This window comes from Pteropus vampyrus, unplaced genomic scaffold (genome assembly GCF_000151845.1).
Source record: "Pteropus vampyrus isolate Shadow unplaced genomic scaffold, Pvam_2.0 Scaffold120, whole genome shotgun sequence".
NCBI classification, from domain to species: Eukaryota; Metazoa; Chordata; class Mammalia; order Chiroptera; family Pteropodidae; genus Pteropus; species Pteropus vampyrus.
Window position 1 is genome coordinate 3924538 of NW_011888901.1, and position 17107 is coordinate 3941644.

The following is a 17107-nucleotide window of genomic DNA, read 5'->3' on the forward strand; positions in this document are numbered from 1 at the left end:
GCGGCTGTCCTTGCAAAGGAGCAGCCCTGAGACGCAGGGGCACAAAGGTTTTAAGCCCTCGATCCCATCCCCCACATCCTTAATCTTTACACAAAAGACTATATCTCCTCCATTCATTAACTGATAACTAAGAGGTGGGTAAGCAAGCAGGGGTACAGAAGCAGAATGCGTCATTGTTAAAATATTTTGTACCTATAGGCAGTGATCCAGCCAGTAAATCCCTTTAGTTAATAAATTTTTAGCAGATAACTAACTAGAAGTGAGACATGGCGGTTAGCACGTACCATGTCTTAACCTATTGTTTCTAAAGGTGAGGTCACTACACTTTCTCCTGCCCCCTTAATCTACCACCGATAGATTTCATGTAACCCTTCTTACGTCTCCTGCTTTTTTATTCCAGTGTATAAAATAAGCAGCAAAATTTCTTAAAGAGCATTTTTTCAACCTGTTGAGGTTTTGCTTCCTGGCAATTGTCAGTTTGGCTCAAATAAACTTATAAAAATTCTCTACAGGTTTGGATGTTTCTTACATCAACAAATTGCAGCCCCACTCTCTCTCTCTCACATGGGGGAGCAGCTCCCTGTGCCCAAGTTTGGTGGAGTCTCACCACACCTGGGTGCAGGGGCAAGCACAGGTGGAGAGCACGTTTCCTGGAGCCTCTGCTCGGCCCTGGCAGCACTAGATCCAAGTACTCTGGTTCCTAGCCAGGGACGTCAGAGTACATCAGGACACATGGCTTCTCCTAGCCATCTTGTTTTAATAGTCAATTAGAGTATTTATTTTGTGAAATGGATGTGCTCTGTCCTGGCCTATAAATGTCGCATCAATCCGAGAAGCTGAGAGAGAACAATGGCCCTCTCCTCTCTGACGCAAGTAGATGACTCTAGATTCTCATTCTGGATTCTCCTGTCCTCTTAAACAGTTAGCCTTATCTTCAGGGAAAAGGGCAATCTCACGAGGTTTGTAAAGAAAATATTCAGCAACTCCAGGTGCATCAGTGCGTGCAGTTAGGACCTCCTCTGTATTATAGTCTTTCTAGCTCTAGGGCAGGCAAGGGAGGAAACCAGAGGTGGGCAGAAACCCTGGGGGAAACTCCCTAGAGATGCTGAAGGAGGTAAAAAAGGGTGAAAAAGGGAGTGCATTCATTCAACAATTATTTACTGAGCACCTAACGTGCAGGCACTGGAAATACAGAAATGACTGAGACAGCTAAAACCCCTGGCCCTGCAGGAGCTCACATTTCTGTGGGAGAAGACAGTTAATAAACAGTGCTGACATAAGAAACATCCAAACCTGTAGGCCAAACTAATGATGTATGCTGGGGAGCAAGATCTCATATGCTCTGGAGAATAGCAGCTTCTCTTATGCATTTGAGATTATGAACGAAAGGAAGATTACAGCAGGTGGGAGAAAGCAACACGGGGATCGGATTACAGGATAGTTAATAAGATTATGTGCTCTCTTGAGGGTGGTTAGGGCTTATTTCAAAGGTGTATTAACCTAGATGCACAGAAACAATGGACAGGGCTTGCTTAAGGCAAAGATAGACGTTTTATTAAAAAGTTATAAGCCTGGGGTGTGACTACCCACTCTGACCCGCCCAGTTAGGAATTTATGATCAGCTCACCCTATTAGGTTACTTTACATAGAACTCCTTTTTAACAACAGACCTCTGCCAGTTCAGCTGTCAGATCTCTCCAGCTCATGGGGAACCCCACAAAGAAGTCCCCCAGGTCTCTTTGGAAGAATGCTGGATAGATCCAAGGATCCTTCCAAGAATGCTAGAAGACTTCTTAGCACCTCCATTTCACAAGCCTGATATCCTTGTGCCGCCCATCGCAGTTGCAAGAAAGATGCTCAGAGATCTCCATCAGCCAGAGAGCACTTACAATATACAGGGCACCACGCCAGTGGTGCTGAAGGGGCGAGGAACTGATTCCTGTTTTCCTAGTTTACAACCCACTGCAGAGGCAACTCACCATCCAAGGGCAGGAGCCCGGCAATGAACACCTGCATCTCTAGCCCTTCATACAGTGCATGGAAAGGCATGGCTCCCTGAGTGTTGAACAGATAAAGGACCTCTGAGAACTGCTGCATGAGCTCAGAGAAGATGTTGCCCTAGGAAAGGAGGGTACCTGAAGGAGGCAGGAGAGGATCTGGGCCTTGGCAGAATAGAGAGCTGGGAAGGATGGATATTTTAGACAGGAAACCCGTGGAGGTGAGAAAGTACAAGATGTTCGTGCGTAGGTCTCAGTGGGGTGGTGGAGGAGAGGCCCCTCACAGCAGTATTCCTACCACAGGGCTGTCAGAACTCTGTCTCTTCACTCACTGTGCTTTTTGGGGTCCGGTTGTGGGGCCAGTCCTGAGGCACAGCCCACCTGCCTCTGGCCTCAGGGTTCAGATAACCTCTGTCAGGGTTTATCTCTTCAGCACAAGTTGGCTTCTTGGAGTAATTTGACACCCTTTATCAGAGATTTGTGAATATGCCTCCCCACCCCCTGCCACAGGAATATTCCAGAAACAGTCCCAGGGGTCAGGTAATTCCTAGTCAGCCTCCCAGATGAATGACATTGGTGTCTAACTTAACCATCAGAGCCCCCATGTCCTCACCTGTAAAGGGAGGGGAATAACTGTCAGTAGCAGGTGCTGTGAGGTCTTGGGTGAGCTAAGGCCACAGATGAACCCATACACTTTTAGAAAACTACCCAAGATATTCTGTCCTCACTGCGGTGCTGCGATGCCATCAGCATGGGAGAAGGGAGGGCAGCCAGCAGTGCTGGAAGCCATCTTTCTGGGCCAGGGTGCTGGTTTGCAGTCCAGGAAGTCTAGATGGGGAAGCAAGTTCCAGCATCCTCAGCAGCTTCTGGAGACCCAAGGGTCTTGAAACCTGAGGACTATTGGGAAGGGTCAAAGGTCTGCCCTAAGGGTGGGCAAGGGACAGAAATGTGATAGGACCACTAAGGCCTGGATGCAGCCTTGTTGAGGGGCGGGCTTCTACTACACCAAAGAAGGAAGCCTGATGCAATCTGGGGCCTTGGCCTCTTACCATCTGTGCCTGCCACTAGACGTCGTCGATTATAAAAGGGATGTGGATTTGAAGTGTGTCTCAGATTAAGGGGTAGGTCTCAGAAGTCACCGTGGCCTCCATGCCCTCCTTGTCCTGGTTAAGAGGCGTCCTGCACACTTTAACCGTGGAAGTGTAGGGGGCGGACCGGGGAGGGCGCAGATCAGGAAGCTACCAGACTGGCTCCAAATCTTGGATCAGGGGTGGAGGGTCGTTGTTTGCCGCCGCCGGCGGCGCTGCAGGGTCCTATGGGGACCCATGACCCTGCGGCTCCCCGACTGCCGCCCCCTGGGAGGTGGCGGAGCTGGATAAGCAGCAGCGGGCTGGCGGGCGGCCACCTCCCGGGCTGGGCCGGCCGGCGGGCAGGCGGGGCGCGGGAGCAGGAGGAGGAGCCTTCGGGCCCGGCTGCCGCTTCCGCCAGCGGCACCTTCAGCCACCGCGGGTGCTCCGAGCCGAGGGCCGGAGAGGTGAGTCACCCCTCCTCTGAGTCTCCGCCGGGCTGTCAGCTGCGCCCTGCCCCGGGACCCGCGACCCGTTAGCTTCCCGGTTGCCCCCTTGCACCAACGCCCGCGGAGGCCAGGGGCCGCCACACGTCTGCAGGTGTCCGCTGGGACCCAGCCACGTGCGCCCGACGGCAGAGAGAGCCCGGGTCCTCGGTTTCCACTCCGCGCGTCTCCCTTCCCTAGGGACACGAGCTGTGTGCGCCGCGGCGGTGGTGAGGGTGGTGTTCTCCCTTTGGGGGGCGGGGATACTGAGGAGACCCGGCGTTGGGACTCCGTGACGCACTCTGAGCGCCCCTCTCGCAGATCTGCGGAGTTCACAGGTTCCCTGTACCTGCTGCTCTGGCCAGCCAGACTCGGAGATTGCGGGGAGCAGTGGGCTGGGTCTTACTCGCACTTGCCCTCTCAGCCCCTTCGCAGACCCCGCCCAGCGGGGGCGGGGACGGGGGGCGGTGGCCTTGGTCCGCAAGAGGCTGGGCTGGCCAGTGTTCGCCTCTGCCCATTTTCCCGAAATTTGGGGCAGGCTGCCCAAAGAGGTGTAGTTGTAACTGTAATCTCTCTGGGTAGATGAAGGGAAAGATATGCTAAGCTAATAAATTGTTCAGGGGCTAGGAGGTAGAATCCGTGGAGAAAAAGAAGGCATGGCTTGCTGAGCCCTGGCAGAGGGCACCGAGAGGCCTCCAAAGTTCTCCAGCGCCACCTCTGAGACAGGCTCCAGAAACAGGGGTTATACAAATAACCCCCAGGAAAGTATTTCTGTCCGTCAGAGTATGGTGATGATATAATTAAGAACAATCATTTATTATGCATTTATCTGTGCCAGGCCACTTGCTTTGCACACAATATCCCAGTTAACCCTCAGGACAGGAAGTCACCATTATTATCTAGATAAAGATGAGGAAAGAAGCCTCAGATAGCATGGGCATTTTGCAAGGGTACACAAGTAGCAAGTTGCAGAAGATTTGTACAGATTTATCTGACTTGGGAGCCCAGAGGAGCCTACTAATGGGAAAGAGGCCATGTTCTTAGAGGGTGTGGCAACCCAAAGAATGCAAGTGCTGGGGGCCAGAACATCCACAAGACCAATCGCCTGCATGGTTTGTTAAAAATACACATGCCTATGTCCCACCTACAGCTGAGGGAATCAAGTCTGCAGAATGAACCCCCTGACCTTCCCCAGCCAGGAGCACCTGAAGGGCAGGGACCTGTCTTACTCATCTCTGGGCCTCTCCCCAGTGGCCTGTAGATAGGCTGGGATGGAGCAGGTGCTTAATCAGTATTTGATGGATGAGTGGTCTTAGTGAGGCAGGGGCATCCCTGGAGAAGGTTTCCAAAAGAAGGCCTTGAATGGTAGACAGTTGGCCTCAGCCAGGCAGCCCGGGAGGAAAGCCTGGAGTTGGCATGGGATAATGCTGACCTCAGAGCTGTCAGTAAGCTAGGGACAACCATCCCTAAACCTGCTGAGCTCCCCAAGACCTAGCCTGGTCACTCTGGGACCACATCTCTCCAGCGTGGAGATGCCAAACAGGTGAATTCCTCTCCCGTTCATGTTTCCTGTCCTTGCCCCATGGCTCTTCCCTCCTTGAACTTATCAGAGTAATGTGCAGAGCTTCAGATAGTTAAAAAGTGAAAGTGAATGACTGAAGTCCAAAGCTGCACACCTGAGTAGTGGAGGGGGAGACAGCTGAATTGACTGACTATAGGGAAGAATGCCTAGTTTTGGAGTCAAGTGATCCCAAGTCTGTATCCCTGCAGATCTTTGCCCTGTGACCTTGGCTGAGTCCTCAGCTCTGTGAACTTATTTCTTCATCTGTAAAACCTTGCGAAGGGCCTTGAACCTGACATCCCTATGAAACAAGGACAGTAATGCCTTCCTGGAGGATTAATTGTGTGAAAGGCTGAGTTTTTAGGAATGCAATAAATATCAGATTCTTCTCCCTTCCCCCAAGTATGAATGTTAATTAGCTAGGGACTGTCCAGGCTCATTGCTTTCCTAGTACATACCCCTCAGTTCACTAGAGAAGGTAACTAAGGCCCAGAGAGTAGCCTCCATGGTCCCCTTCTCCATTGCAGAACTGGTCTCAGGCCCAGCCTCAGGACTCCCTGGCCTTTGGTTTCCACACTGGGAGAAGTCTGTGCCTCCTGCTTCATAAAACCTCAGCAGGCTGGGGTGATATTTAAGTAGGCTGGTGGGGTCGAGGTGGTGCTGAGGGTTGGGCCGGCTGCATGCAGTGATATCCAGGCTCTCTGGGCCCTAGCTGAGGCTGGATACACCCCTTCCTGACCTCTCCAGCAAAGATAGTGGCCAGGTATTCTCCTAAGCTGGGCACTCCGAGCTGCATAAATTAAGCACTCCATGAAATTCCTTTCCAGCATCTGGACCAGGAATAGGCCTCTTGATTTAAAACAAGAAAGCTAGTTTAAGCAGTTATTAAAACCTAAGGCCAAGCTTACTCTTTTCCTCCCTCCTGGGGGTTGGAGGGGTTGAGTGCCTCTTTTTTCATTCTTATCCTACCCTTGCCAACCCCATCCCATTCGAGGAGGCTGTGGGGATTATAGAACTATGAGAGGGCTGGGCTGCAGATGGGTCCCTCTAAGGGATTTCCAAATGTTTGGCTATAGAAGTCTCACTTCTTCCTGTCTGCCCCTTGCAACTGAGCCTACCTCCCTGTCCAAACTGACCTCCTACTGACCGCAGGCCTCTGCACGTTAGCCCTTCACGTCCTCCGTATGCCATGGGCACCACTCCCATCACACCTGAAATGACACTGAACATTCAGCTTCCCACATGCTAAGCCCTGGCCCAAGCATGTTATGTGTAAGCACATTTGAACCTTCTGACTCATAAGAGGTAGATAATGGTCTCCTTACCATATAACTTTCCCGAGAACACATGAGACTCCAATCCATTCAGACAACTACAAACTTGAAGCTCCTAACCACTAACTATATATGCTTATCCAAATTTTGCCTCATCATTTATTCATTCAACAAACATTTACTGAGCACCAACTTGGTGCCAGGCACTCAAGACCTGGTCAAGTCCTACTTCTGGTAGGATGAGTATTGGTTGTCATTTATATTCCTGCAAAAATTCCACACCTTTTGCTTATTTCTGAATACAAATGAGGGAACTCGGCTTTACTGAGGCCCAGGTCCCATAGCTAATGCAAGCTAGGGTTCAAAACAAGAGACTGCTCCCTGCAGAACTTGAAGTACTGACCACTGTGCCTGCTGTCAGAGCTGGCAGCCAACTCATGTGGGATCATGAATTCCTAGATTGTCACTTCAACCCGGGACAGCATGTGTCCCTCCTCCTCGGTTCATGTGTAGACATGTGTAGACAGCAGGTTTCCCAAAGCCCATGTGCTGGTGGTGTCTGTAATGGGAGGTCCCTTCCTGTTACTGTGGCATCCGTCATTTGTGGCGCGGCCGTCAGACTGTGGGCTTGTGCTTTTACTGTTGGTTTGGGAGGGTGACAGCATGCCCTGCAGTCAGAGTAAGGGTCTCTCTGAAGGTAAATCACTCAGGGCACATAGCTGGAGAATGTCGAGAAAGCTTCAGGTGGCTGTGAGGTGGGCCCTCCAGGTCTGCCTTTAAAGGCAGGATGACTTAATGCAGAGTCTGCAGAGTCACCAAGGGGCCTTTGCTGAGGCTTTCTGAATGACCAGCCAGACCTGTACATGGGTTAGTAGTGAATTGGACACAGTGAGAGAGGTCAGTCACCACTGTCTAGCAAATCAACCACAACCTGGGTGTGGGACTGAGCAGCTGAAGGAGGTAAGACCAGGCTCTATGTGGCTGATCTGTGGAGATGGCTCCAAGTTGGCCAAAAATGTAGTGGCACCCTGAACTGGAAGGGGAGGAAATAAGATAGTGCTGGGCCCTGGCAGCCATGAGTTGTGATGGGGATTGGGGTGCTTCCATTGGGAAAACCCGGCCCTCTTGGCCTTGCTGGATTGGAGGCTATAGGCTGGAGACCTGGTGATGCTCTCTGCTCTTGTGAGTTCTAGCACGCTGCTTTTTGTCTTCCCATAACCTTTCAACTCTTCTTGAACATTCTGATCTGGCACGGCTGTGTGTGCAGATAGGGGAAGGGTGTTCCCAGGACTGGGGGGTGCTCAAGCCACACCTAAAGGCTCAGTGAGAACCCCAAGGGACAGAATATCACAGCTGACCAGGGTTCCTCCAGGAATCATGAGAGTACTCTTGCAGCTGCTGTCTGCTCACACCTGGAAGGTTCGCTTTCAGAAGGAAATGTGGTTTCCTGACAGCACAGCTTCTCCAAGGGGATCAGACCAACCAGGAGCCTTGATAGGAACTGAGAGTGATCCAGTGTTTACTGCCTGAGTCCTGTCAGCCCAACAGGCATCTACTAACCTCCCAGTAAGCAGAGCACACTGTGGGACTATATGGATACACAAGGATGGAGGGCACCCAGGTCCCTGTCCTCTAGGAGATTAGAGTCCAATTGGGAGACTGAGTGGCAATACAAAATGCCACCAGGCATCAGAAAGAAGAGTCCAGGCCCAGAGCAGAGCACAGGAAATGCGTAAACAAGAGCAGTTCTACGGTGTGGATTTGGGAGCTTTCAGTTCACCGTTTTATTTAATCACAATAGAGAAGGAAAGTAACCTGTCCAAGGTCATACTGCTGGTACATGGTTGAATCTGAATTCACACCCAGGTCTACCTAACTAGATCCACCAAAGAACACAGCTGCTTCTCTGAATTCAAAGCAGGGTGAGGTGGTGTGGGGCTACGGGGGTTGGGAGGTGCCTAAGTACCCAAGAGCTTAGGCTGGCTCTTCAGGGAAGGGGGATTTGGATGGCAGGAAGATGTCAAGACTTTAGGAGGAGGGAACAGTGGGGAGCAGCAGGGACTGGAAGGAGGGAGAGTAGAAGATGAGCTAAGGAGAGAGGCAGTCTGTGCATGCTGGATAGTCCTGGACTCCAGGTAGATTCAAGAATACCCCTCCCCATAGGAGGTTTTCTCTAGCAGAAGAGTCAAGGCATAGGGGCCACAGCAGTCAAAGAACCAGGCAGGCCCTGTTTTATTGTGGTAATAATAGAGTAAAGCTGCCTGGAGTGTGTGGTGTATATTCTGGTTATAAAATGCCCAGAGTTACATAGAGCCACCATTTTCCAAGATCACAAGTTTTAAGACAAGTTGAAAATAATCAAATAGACTTGGCTTAAGACTGGACTTGGCATAATTTACTTCAATGATACAGAAGTCTCCAAATCTCTGGCCTCCCTTTGTGCTGTCAGTGTGGTCTCCAGTCAATGAGGAAAACCCTCAGCAGCAGGCAGGCACACTCCCGCCCCTGCTTTTCCCTCTGACATTGCTGTATTCTGTCTGTGGGTTCTTCTGTCTGTCTTTCTCCACACTGTGGACACTGACTAGCAAGTAAAGATGACTAGGAAGACTTTGTTAGCACAAAATGCAAAAAATTATCACTAAGCCACTGACAGCCACGATGATTGCAATAAATTACTCCCACAGCAATTGATAAATTGCCACTTTCTGCAGCCATTATGCTTAGCTTTGTATCCTGAAGCATAAATGCACCTCCTCCTCCTCTCTCTCTCGCACACACATTCTCTCTCTCTCTCTCTCTCTCTCTCTCTCTCTCTCTCTCTCTCTCTCTGTGGTGAGGCAGTCTGCCCTGCTTTGGATGACATTTATTCATTTTATGCATCCTGGGTTCTGCTGGCTGTCCTACCTTAGTTCCTGTAGCAGGGAGACTTGAGTCTAAGCCACTAATGATCACCAGCGAGGTTTCTTCCCCAAACAGGAAGTATCAAGCCAGAACTGCGCTCTCACAGTGTGCTCTGTAACCGATCATCAGTCACCTCTCCCCGCCCAGTCCTATGGCCAGGAGCTGGAATGCAGTCTGAGGGGGCAGACACCCAGCTGTCCAGCCCCCTGGCAGGTCCCTTACCTTCTAAAGGTCAGTCAGAGTCCTGCCTTCAAAACCTAAGTCAGACTGCCCACAGGTTGGAGGGAGACCTGGGCAAGAAGGGTGGCCCGGATCACAGTGGGGATGTCGAAGACTGGTGCTTCCAAGCCTTGCGTCAGCCAGATGTGCCAGCCTATTGTTGGTAAGTCTGGTTAGGGCACAGATCCAAAATGGCATGGGAGGGTGCGAGCTCCTCCCAGCAGCCCACCAGCCCCTGGCCTGCTTACGTGTGCCCCTTCATTTTGGGAGTCCCAAGGACCAGAGCTGCATGGCCTCAATTCAGGCGCCGTTGTTTTGGGACTGGTGGCAAAGGGTGCAATATAATGAAGTTCTTGCCAAAATAAAATGGGAAATATTATCATCTGCACATTAAGTCAGGAGCCTTTTCAAAGTAAAGAGTTTAAGGATTTTTCCACAAATAGTACCTTCAGTTAGTGAGAGCCCTGGCGTTGTGGGTCTGATGAGTTTAAGAAAAAAGATGTGAATGTTTATGATGCATTTCTGTAGAAGGAAGGCCCATTGGGAATTGTAAATTTTATTTATTGGTGACCATTTCTGGGTTGGCTTATCACAGAACTACTGCTGTAAGTAATCAAACTGGATTTTTCTAGAATGATTAGAAATCTAGATGTTTGTTAAAAGCCCTATAAATTATTCATTCACTTCTATTTTGCAAAACAGTGTGAAAACAAACTTCTCTTTTTTGTCAGACCAAACTTGCACGTATGTGTATTGTGTGTGGATCGGCTTTTATGTGTGTGTTTGTGTGCGTGTCTAAGCTTTTTGTATTCTCTTCTGTAGGAACTTCTCAGCCTTCCTTTTAAAAAATATAATGATTTTTTTATGATGTCTAAATAATGATTGCAGGCAGTATTACAAGAAATATAACAGTAAAACGTTTGTGAGAGTCCATCAGAAAAGAAACATGCCCATAGAGAAAATAGAAATGCGCCAATTAAGATGTGTGGCTGTAACCCAGCTTTTAAGCCCAGATTTGAAAATGGCATCCTCTATCCCGTCTCTCCTCAGGTCAGTTGTGGGGACTGGGTTGGGGAAGAGGACTCAGTTGGAGCCTCCTTCTTGCCTCCTGGACCCCATAGCTTGAGAGGGAGAAGGGACCTGGGGCCTGTACTGCCATAGGCTGGGATCTGTGTTAGAGGGCAGCCCCGGATTTGCAGAAACAGCCTGAGAATGAGAGGCTGGAAAGTATGGGTTTCCACAGCTCAGCAAGTCAGAGGGAAAGCCAAGAGAAAGGGAGCACCATGGGGACCAGGTGACCTGCTGTAACTCATGCCCAGGGAAGTGAGCTGCCTGCCTTCACCACTCTGGAAGCATCTCGAATGCGGGGACTAGATGGGACAAGGGCAAGAGCCAACTTTGGGGTCTTAAAGAAGTCCTAAGTGGGCCTCAGTTTTCTCATCTACAAAATGGAAGTAATGATACCTTTCTACACATCAAAACTGAACGTATAATTCCACGATCAGGATCTCTCTGCGGTGTGAGTCTGGCTTCACCTCACAGTAACTTCTCTCCATGTGATGCCTGATCGTTGCAGATGTGCCCTGTGCCAGACACGTGCTGGGGTATCACTTGGCAGCTGCCTCCCTGTAGGGAAAAGCAAACCTTCACAGCCACGGGGAGGCCCAGAATTTCTACATGAAATGGGGAACTGGGGACTTCCCTGAAAGGAGCTTGGCTTCTATTTGCATAGCAAACTGCCCGATTTTTACTCAAATTGTCTATTTCAGATCCATAAAATGGGAAAGATTTTACAGAAGCTGTAACTCATTTTACTTGATTGGGCAATATGAATTTCTCATAGCAAAAGATTAGCTTTAATAGTAACATTATCACATAGAGAGGGGTGTTGGAGATTATGAAGGCTAGGGACCCCCCCTGCCCCCAACTCATCCACCCCTTAGACTTCTAAGGGAAAGTACCTACCATTGTATGCTAGTCCCTTCCTGTTACCTTGTGCTGCAGAGAGCCAAGGGGACCAGAAGAGGGGAGATTAATCCTGTTTCAAAGACAAGGTAGGGCGAGGGCCTCACAGAAGAGGCAGCTTTTCTGCTGGGCCTTGAATTTCATCAATTAGAGTGAAGGGACTTTCCAGGCAAAAAGATTCATGAGTCTATGACCCATGAAAAAGCACAGGGGTAGGATGACCACAGACGAGCCCTTAGACCAGGCAGGCCTCAGTTGGGAAAGACTAAGGAGGCCATCTGCCAGTAGACACAGATGGGACTCACCTGACTGTGGATCCCCCTGCCTAATGGTAAATGAGCAAACCCCTCCCAATGGCTATTACCCACTGGCTCAGAAGCCCACAGGCCCTAGAGCCATCGACTGTCAAATTGGTGGTGAAAGAGAGTCCTGGATGCAGAGTCAGGCCATCTGAATTCTTGGTCATCCAGGAAACTCGGTCTTTCTTGTTGGGCTGTTAGGGGCTCCTAGGTCCCCAAGATATGTATGGTCTCCCAAGTACCACTTCTCTTCTCCCTCAGTTTGTAGTGGGCTTAGTGATCCATGCACGGGAAGGGAGAGTCTGTGGGAGTATCCCCATGGAGTTTGTCTCATGGGCCCAGCGAACAAGGCTGCCGTGGCCCTGATAGCCTTCTCTTCACCAGAAAGACCCAGCTCTGACCCTCAAGACCTAGAGAAGCATAGGGAGAGAGCACCAATGCTGGGGTCCTGGGGGTCAGGGTGGGCTTTAGGAGGAGGTAGGCTGAGAGGGGCCTGAGAGTAAGAATCCAGGAAAGTAGTAGAATCTGGAGTGGTTCTTACATGCAAGTGATTCATTAATTCATTCACTCCTCATACAGACCTTTATTGAACATCTGCTGCAGTGGTTTTCAAAGTGAGGTCACGGGACCAGCAGCATCAGATTCTAGGGGTGGAGCGTAACAGCACATTTAACAAGCCCTCCAGATGGCTCCACTGCTGCTCAAGTTTAACTGGCCTAAGTACTGGGATTGCAGAAGTGAGTTCGACTTAGTTCTTGCCCTGGAGGAGTTTGGGGTCCAGGGAGAAGACAGGGAAGGGAGAAATAGTGTCAGTGGGAAAGAGGGTGGCTGCTCTTGGATGTGGAGGCTGAAAGGCAGCTGGTATGCGTTTGATCCAGGAGCTGGGGACCCTGGCGGTGAAAGGTGGCCTTGCCACCCTAATGACATGGGGACTGTACGTGGAAAGGGACTATTAGCCCCTTGAAGGCTCGGGGAGCCAACGGCCCAATCACAAACCAGTCTGATGCCCTACCCCTGACCATTAGCCTCTCCCTGCTCTACCCCCTACCTGCTCCACTGCCCCTCTCTTCCTACTCCTAAGTCCCAATTGTCTTGGTGGGAATGAGTGCACACCTCCAGGCCATTGTCTCAGAGCACATACCATGTAATTCACCCACTTAAACTATACAATCCAATGGTTTTCAGTATGCTCACAAAGTTGTACAGCCATCACCACAATCGATTTTAGGACATGTTCATCACTCCCTATTTTCCCCAAACTCCCCCATTCCCTGAAATCTACTTTTTGTCTCTCTGGATTTGCCTATTCTGGACATTTCATATAAATGGATTCATACAATAAGCAGCCTTTTTCGACTGGCTCTTTTTCACTTAACATAATGTTTTCAAGGTTCATCCATGTTGTAACGTGTATAAGCACTTCATTTCCTTTTTATTGCTGAATATTATTCCATTGTATGGAAATACCGCATTTTGTTTATCTGTTCATGAGCTGATGGACATTGGATTGTTTCTACTTTTAGGTATTATGAATAATGCTACTAGGAATATTGACGTATACACATTTTTGTGTAGGCATATGTTTTCCTTTCTTTTGGGTAAACACCTAGGAGTGGAATTGCTGGGTCACGTAGAAACTGTTTTTTTAACCCTTTGAGGCACTGCCAGACTCCTTTCCAGTGGCTGCACCATTACACGTTTCCGCTAGCAATGGATGAGGTTACCAATTTCTCTACATCCTCACCAACACTTGTTATTATCTGTCTTTTTGATTATAACATCCTAGTGGGTATAAACTGGTCTCTCGTGGTTTTAATTTGCATTTCCCTGGGGGCTAATAATGTTGAGCATCTCTTCGCACGCTTATTGACAATGCGTATGTCTTTGGAGAAATGTCTATTCAAGTCCTTTGCCCATTTTTATATAGGCTATTTGTCTTTTTTAATATTGAGTTATAAGAGTTCTTTATATATTTAGAAACAAGTCCCTCATCAGGTACACAATCTGCCAGGTTTTTCTCCCATTCTGTGGATTGTATTTTCCCTTTCTCACTTTCTCCATGGTGTGTTGTCTGTATATCTTTTCCATAGCAAATTAGCAGGACCTAGGAGGGGAGATTTTTAAGAGGCAGGTAGGCAGACAGATGTGATAGATGTCCTGACAACGAGGGAGGATGTAACCTATAAGCGAGTTCTATCAAAAACAGCAGAAGAGACCCAAGAACATCCCCGTCTTGGGGTGATCCCTGGGTTCTGGATGAGGATCTGACTGCCTTCTCTTCAACTACATACTGCATTTTGGAAGGATTTCTACCCCCAAAGGATAGAGTAAGTTTTGAAGCTGTACATTCCAAAGATGTGTGCCTTCAGTCAAAATATGTGTGGAGCCCTACAATATGCGAGGATGGTGCTGGGTGCCACAGGGGACAGCCATGGAACAGAACACGGTGATCTCTGCTCTTCCAAAGCCGGCAGGAGAGTGGGGAAGGTGGATGAGCACAGGAGCCACCAGACAAGGACTTTCAGAGAAGTCCCCAACCACAGAGTAGTGCCCCTGTGTATACAGTCCTCAACTACCTTGTGCCTACTGAGGGCAGCTGGGCAGGTATTGGCATTCTCATTTTACAGATGAGGAAACTGAGACCAGAGAGAGGACAGGACTGGTGGTGTCTCCAGGTGAGAAATTATCAGGATGGAACCCAGAGTTTCAGCCTCTCAGATTTGTACTCTTTCCTTCCCTAAACTTTTCAGGCTTAAAAATAGAGTTCTGTACAAGAATTTGTGTCTTCATGACTTGCTAAGTCCCTGGTACAGGGGTGTGAGTGTTGGTGGGTCTCTGCACACTGCGGTTTCCTGACCCCAGGCCCCTCTTTCTGGAATGCTTTTTCTAGGTTCACTCACATCCCTCAAGGCTCAGCTCAGGCCCATGCCCTGCAGAAAGCTGCTCAGCTCCCCCTGTCTGAATTCAGTGCCTTTTTCTCAGGAGACCTTGTTCAGTTTCATCTTGTGTCTGGCACTCCCTTTGGGCATAGGTCTCTGGGATGGGGACTCCCCAGGGATTAAGAAAACTTAGAGCTTCTATTTGTATTTAGACTTTAACCTCTACATTTATATTTATTTACATATGATTTCTGTAAATAAGATAGTACACAAATTATAACATTTTAAATATATTTAGTTTATAAATAAATATAGCAGTAATAGGAATGTGTCCCCCCGCCCCCGAATTTAAATTTAATGGACCTGATAAAATTTTTAAATAAAGTTTGAAGATAACTGTGCCATATTCCTCTAAGTCCCTGAGGCCAGCCTAGGCCAGAAATGTTAGCTCAGCGTCTGCCTGAGAGAGGGTGGAAGGCAACCCATTTGGCCTCCAGAACACCGCCCCTCCTCCACCCAGCTGCCGGGTGCCACAGCCAGCCACCCTCTGCCTCCACCCACATCTGACCCTGTGGTGACCCCTTTGTGGCCATGGTCTGCCCCAGCCATTTGAGTCTGAAGGGCTGTCTGCTGCCTATGCAGAAGAGGCTACAGGGCTGTCCACGTCATGACTGCCTACCATTAGTGGCCTGCCTGAGAACAAGAAAGAACTGGCGGGCAGGCCCATGGGCAGGTGTGGCTCCCAGCCACAAACGGCTTATGTATGGCTCTGCTAAGAAGTGGGAGGGGACTGGTGAGCCTGGGCAGAGACCCAGAGGGGCTGGGACTTGTGGCTTGTGCCCACTCCTGCATGCCCTGAATCTCAGGGTGTTTTGCCAGAAGCTTGGGAGAGAGAGGTGGGCAGGTCTGTGTGCAGGCTGCAGACCACAGCCCACCCAGCTCAATTTGATTCCCTCCTCCCTCCTCCAGATCTGTAAATAGAACAACAGGGGAGCCAGGGCCCAGCCAGGGTTATTCTCTCACCTTCAGGCCTCATGGACTTGCAACAGGGGCTCTGCTGGACCTCTGAGGCCTCCAGGACTCCCACCACTTGTCCTGCCCTTGCCAACCTTCACACCAGCAGCAAGCCTTGGGCTGGGCACTGGGAGGGCAGAAGAATTTTGACACTTGACCACTGCCCGTGAAGCACCTCAGAAAAGAGTACACATGCACACATGCACACTCAAATACACACCAGTTAGAAAAGGTGGCTCTGAGCTCTTACACATATTAATTCATTTCATCCTCATAACAAGCATTGGAGAAAGGTACAATTAGTGTTCACATTTTAAAGGTGAAAGGTCTAAGGCTCAAAGGCACCCGGTTAGTAAGTGATGGGCATGGTGATGATTGGCGCAGCCCACAGTGGCTGTCCCTGCATCAGAGCTGCAGGGGAAACTGCCCCTGTGGGTGGAGGCCTCACCAGGAGGCATTACGACCTGGCAGATTCTTGTCCTAAGGACTGAATTTTGGTGGCAAGAGCGCTTTAGAGGTGCTTTATGTTTCATTTCTATCCATCCTGCAGGTGAAAGCAGGGCCCCTTAGGATTTTTAATAGGTTCCTCAGGCTCTCAGGTTGGGTGGGGCTCTGAGAGGCTCAGTGACTCTCCTGGGGAAACTGAGGCACTGACAAGCCCAAGGTCATACAGCCAGCAGGTGGCAGAGTCAGAATTAAAACCCCAGGCAGTCAGGCTCCAGAGCCTGGCTCTTGGCCCAGGCAACCTTAAGGTGGGAGCCTAGGGCTGCCCTCCCCCTTCACACTTGTGGACCACAGCTCCCAGCCAGCGAACTAGAGAAAGTCAGGATGCCCCTCTGCGTCTGCCAGGGCAGCTCATTACTACTCAGAAAAACATCCGAGAACCAGGTAGAAAATGCCCTCTCCCATTTTGGAGGGATGGGCTGTCCCCTTCATTGCCCACAGTCGAGTCCAGCATGAGCAGAGTGGGGGTCCATGCTGGTACCTGCATGTCTGTGTGATCATGGCCCCTTCATCTGTGGGTCTACACAAAAATAACCCTGAAGGGGCTTAGGTCAGCCCGTCCCTGATATCCTGTGAGAGAGGCAGGGCAATGCTTCGAACCCACTTTAAAGGTGTGAGAGGCTGAGGGAGTCACCCTGACATGGTAGAGGCTCGATGGCAAGATGGCAGCATGTGTCCTCGGATTCTCAGAATGTGTGGTCAGTGCATCCCCTTTCATGCTGACATCCTCTTAGCCAGTGTGGTCCTAGCTCTGCCACTCACTGGAGTATCTCTGGACAGGTCACTGCCCTCTTTCTTAGAGCTCAGACTTCAGTGGCCAACAAACCTGTATCCTGTTCCTCCTTCCCCTGCTTACCTTCTGTGCCATCTGGAGCAAGTTCCTCAGCCTCTCTGAGCCTCGGTTTCCTCCTCTTTGAGTTGGGGATGATAATGGTACCTACT

At 49.8% G+C, this 17107-nt stretch overlaps 1 protein-coding gene and 1 long non-coding RNA gene across 5 annotated transcripts in view; one reads left to right on the plus strand and one right to left on the minus strand.

Annotated features, from left to right (window-relative positions):
- STEAP3 (STEAP3 metalloreductase) overlaps nt 1–17107 on the plus strand; it is a 48665-nt gene that overhangs the window by 6097 nt on the left and 25461 nt on the right. Inside the window, exon 1 of one of the 4 annotated variants that reach the window (XM_011366077.2) lies at nt 2887–3118. The exons of 1 other annotated variant lie outside the window; for it this stretch is intronic. Coding sequence is in view for 1 of the 3 variants with exons in the window: in XM_011366076.2 (XP_011364378.1) it covers nt 9610–9667 (58 nt within the window). In the remaining 2 variants the exon portion in view is untranslated. Of the gene's footprint in view, nt 1–2886; nt 3119–3387; nt 3532–9562; nt 9668–17107 lie in introns of those variants that run through there. 2 more of the 4 variants (XM_011366078.2, XM_011366076.2) reach the window with 2 other exon arrangements.
- Nucleotides 1277–3100, minus strand: LOC111743727. The gene is made up of 2 exons (XR_002781848.1): nt 3047–3100; nt 1277–2894 (listed from the first exon to the last, which is right to left on the minus strand). It is a non-coding gene; the product is annotated as an uncharacterized LOC111743727 (long non-coding RNA).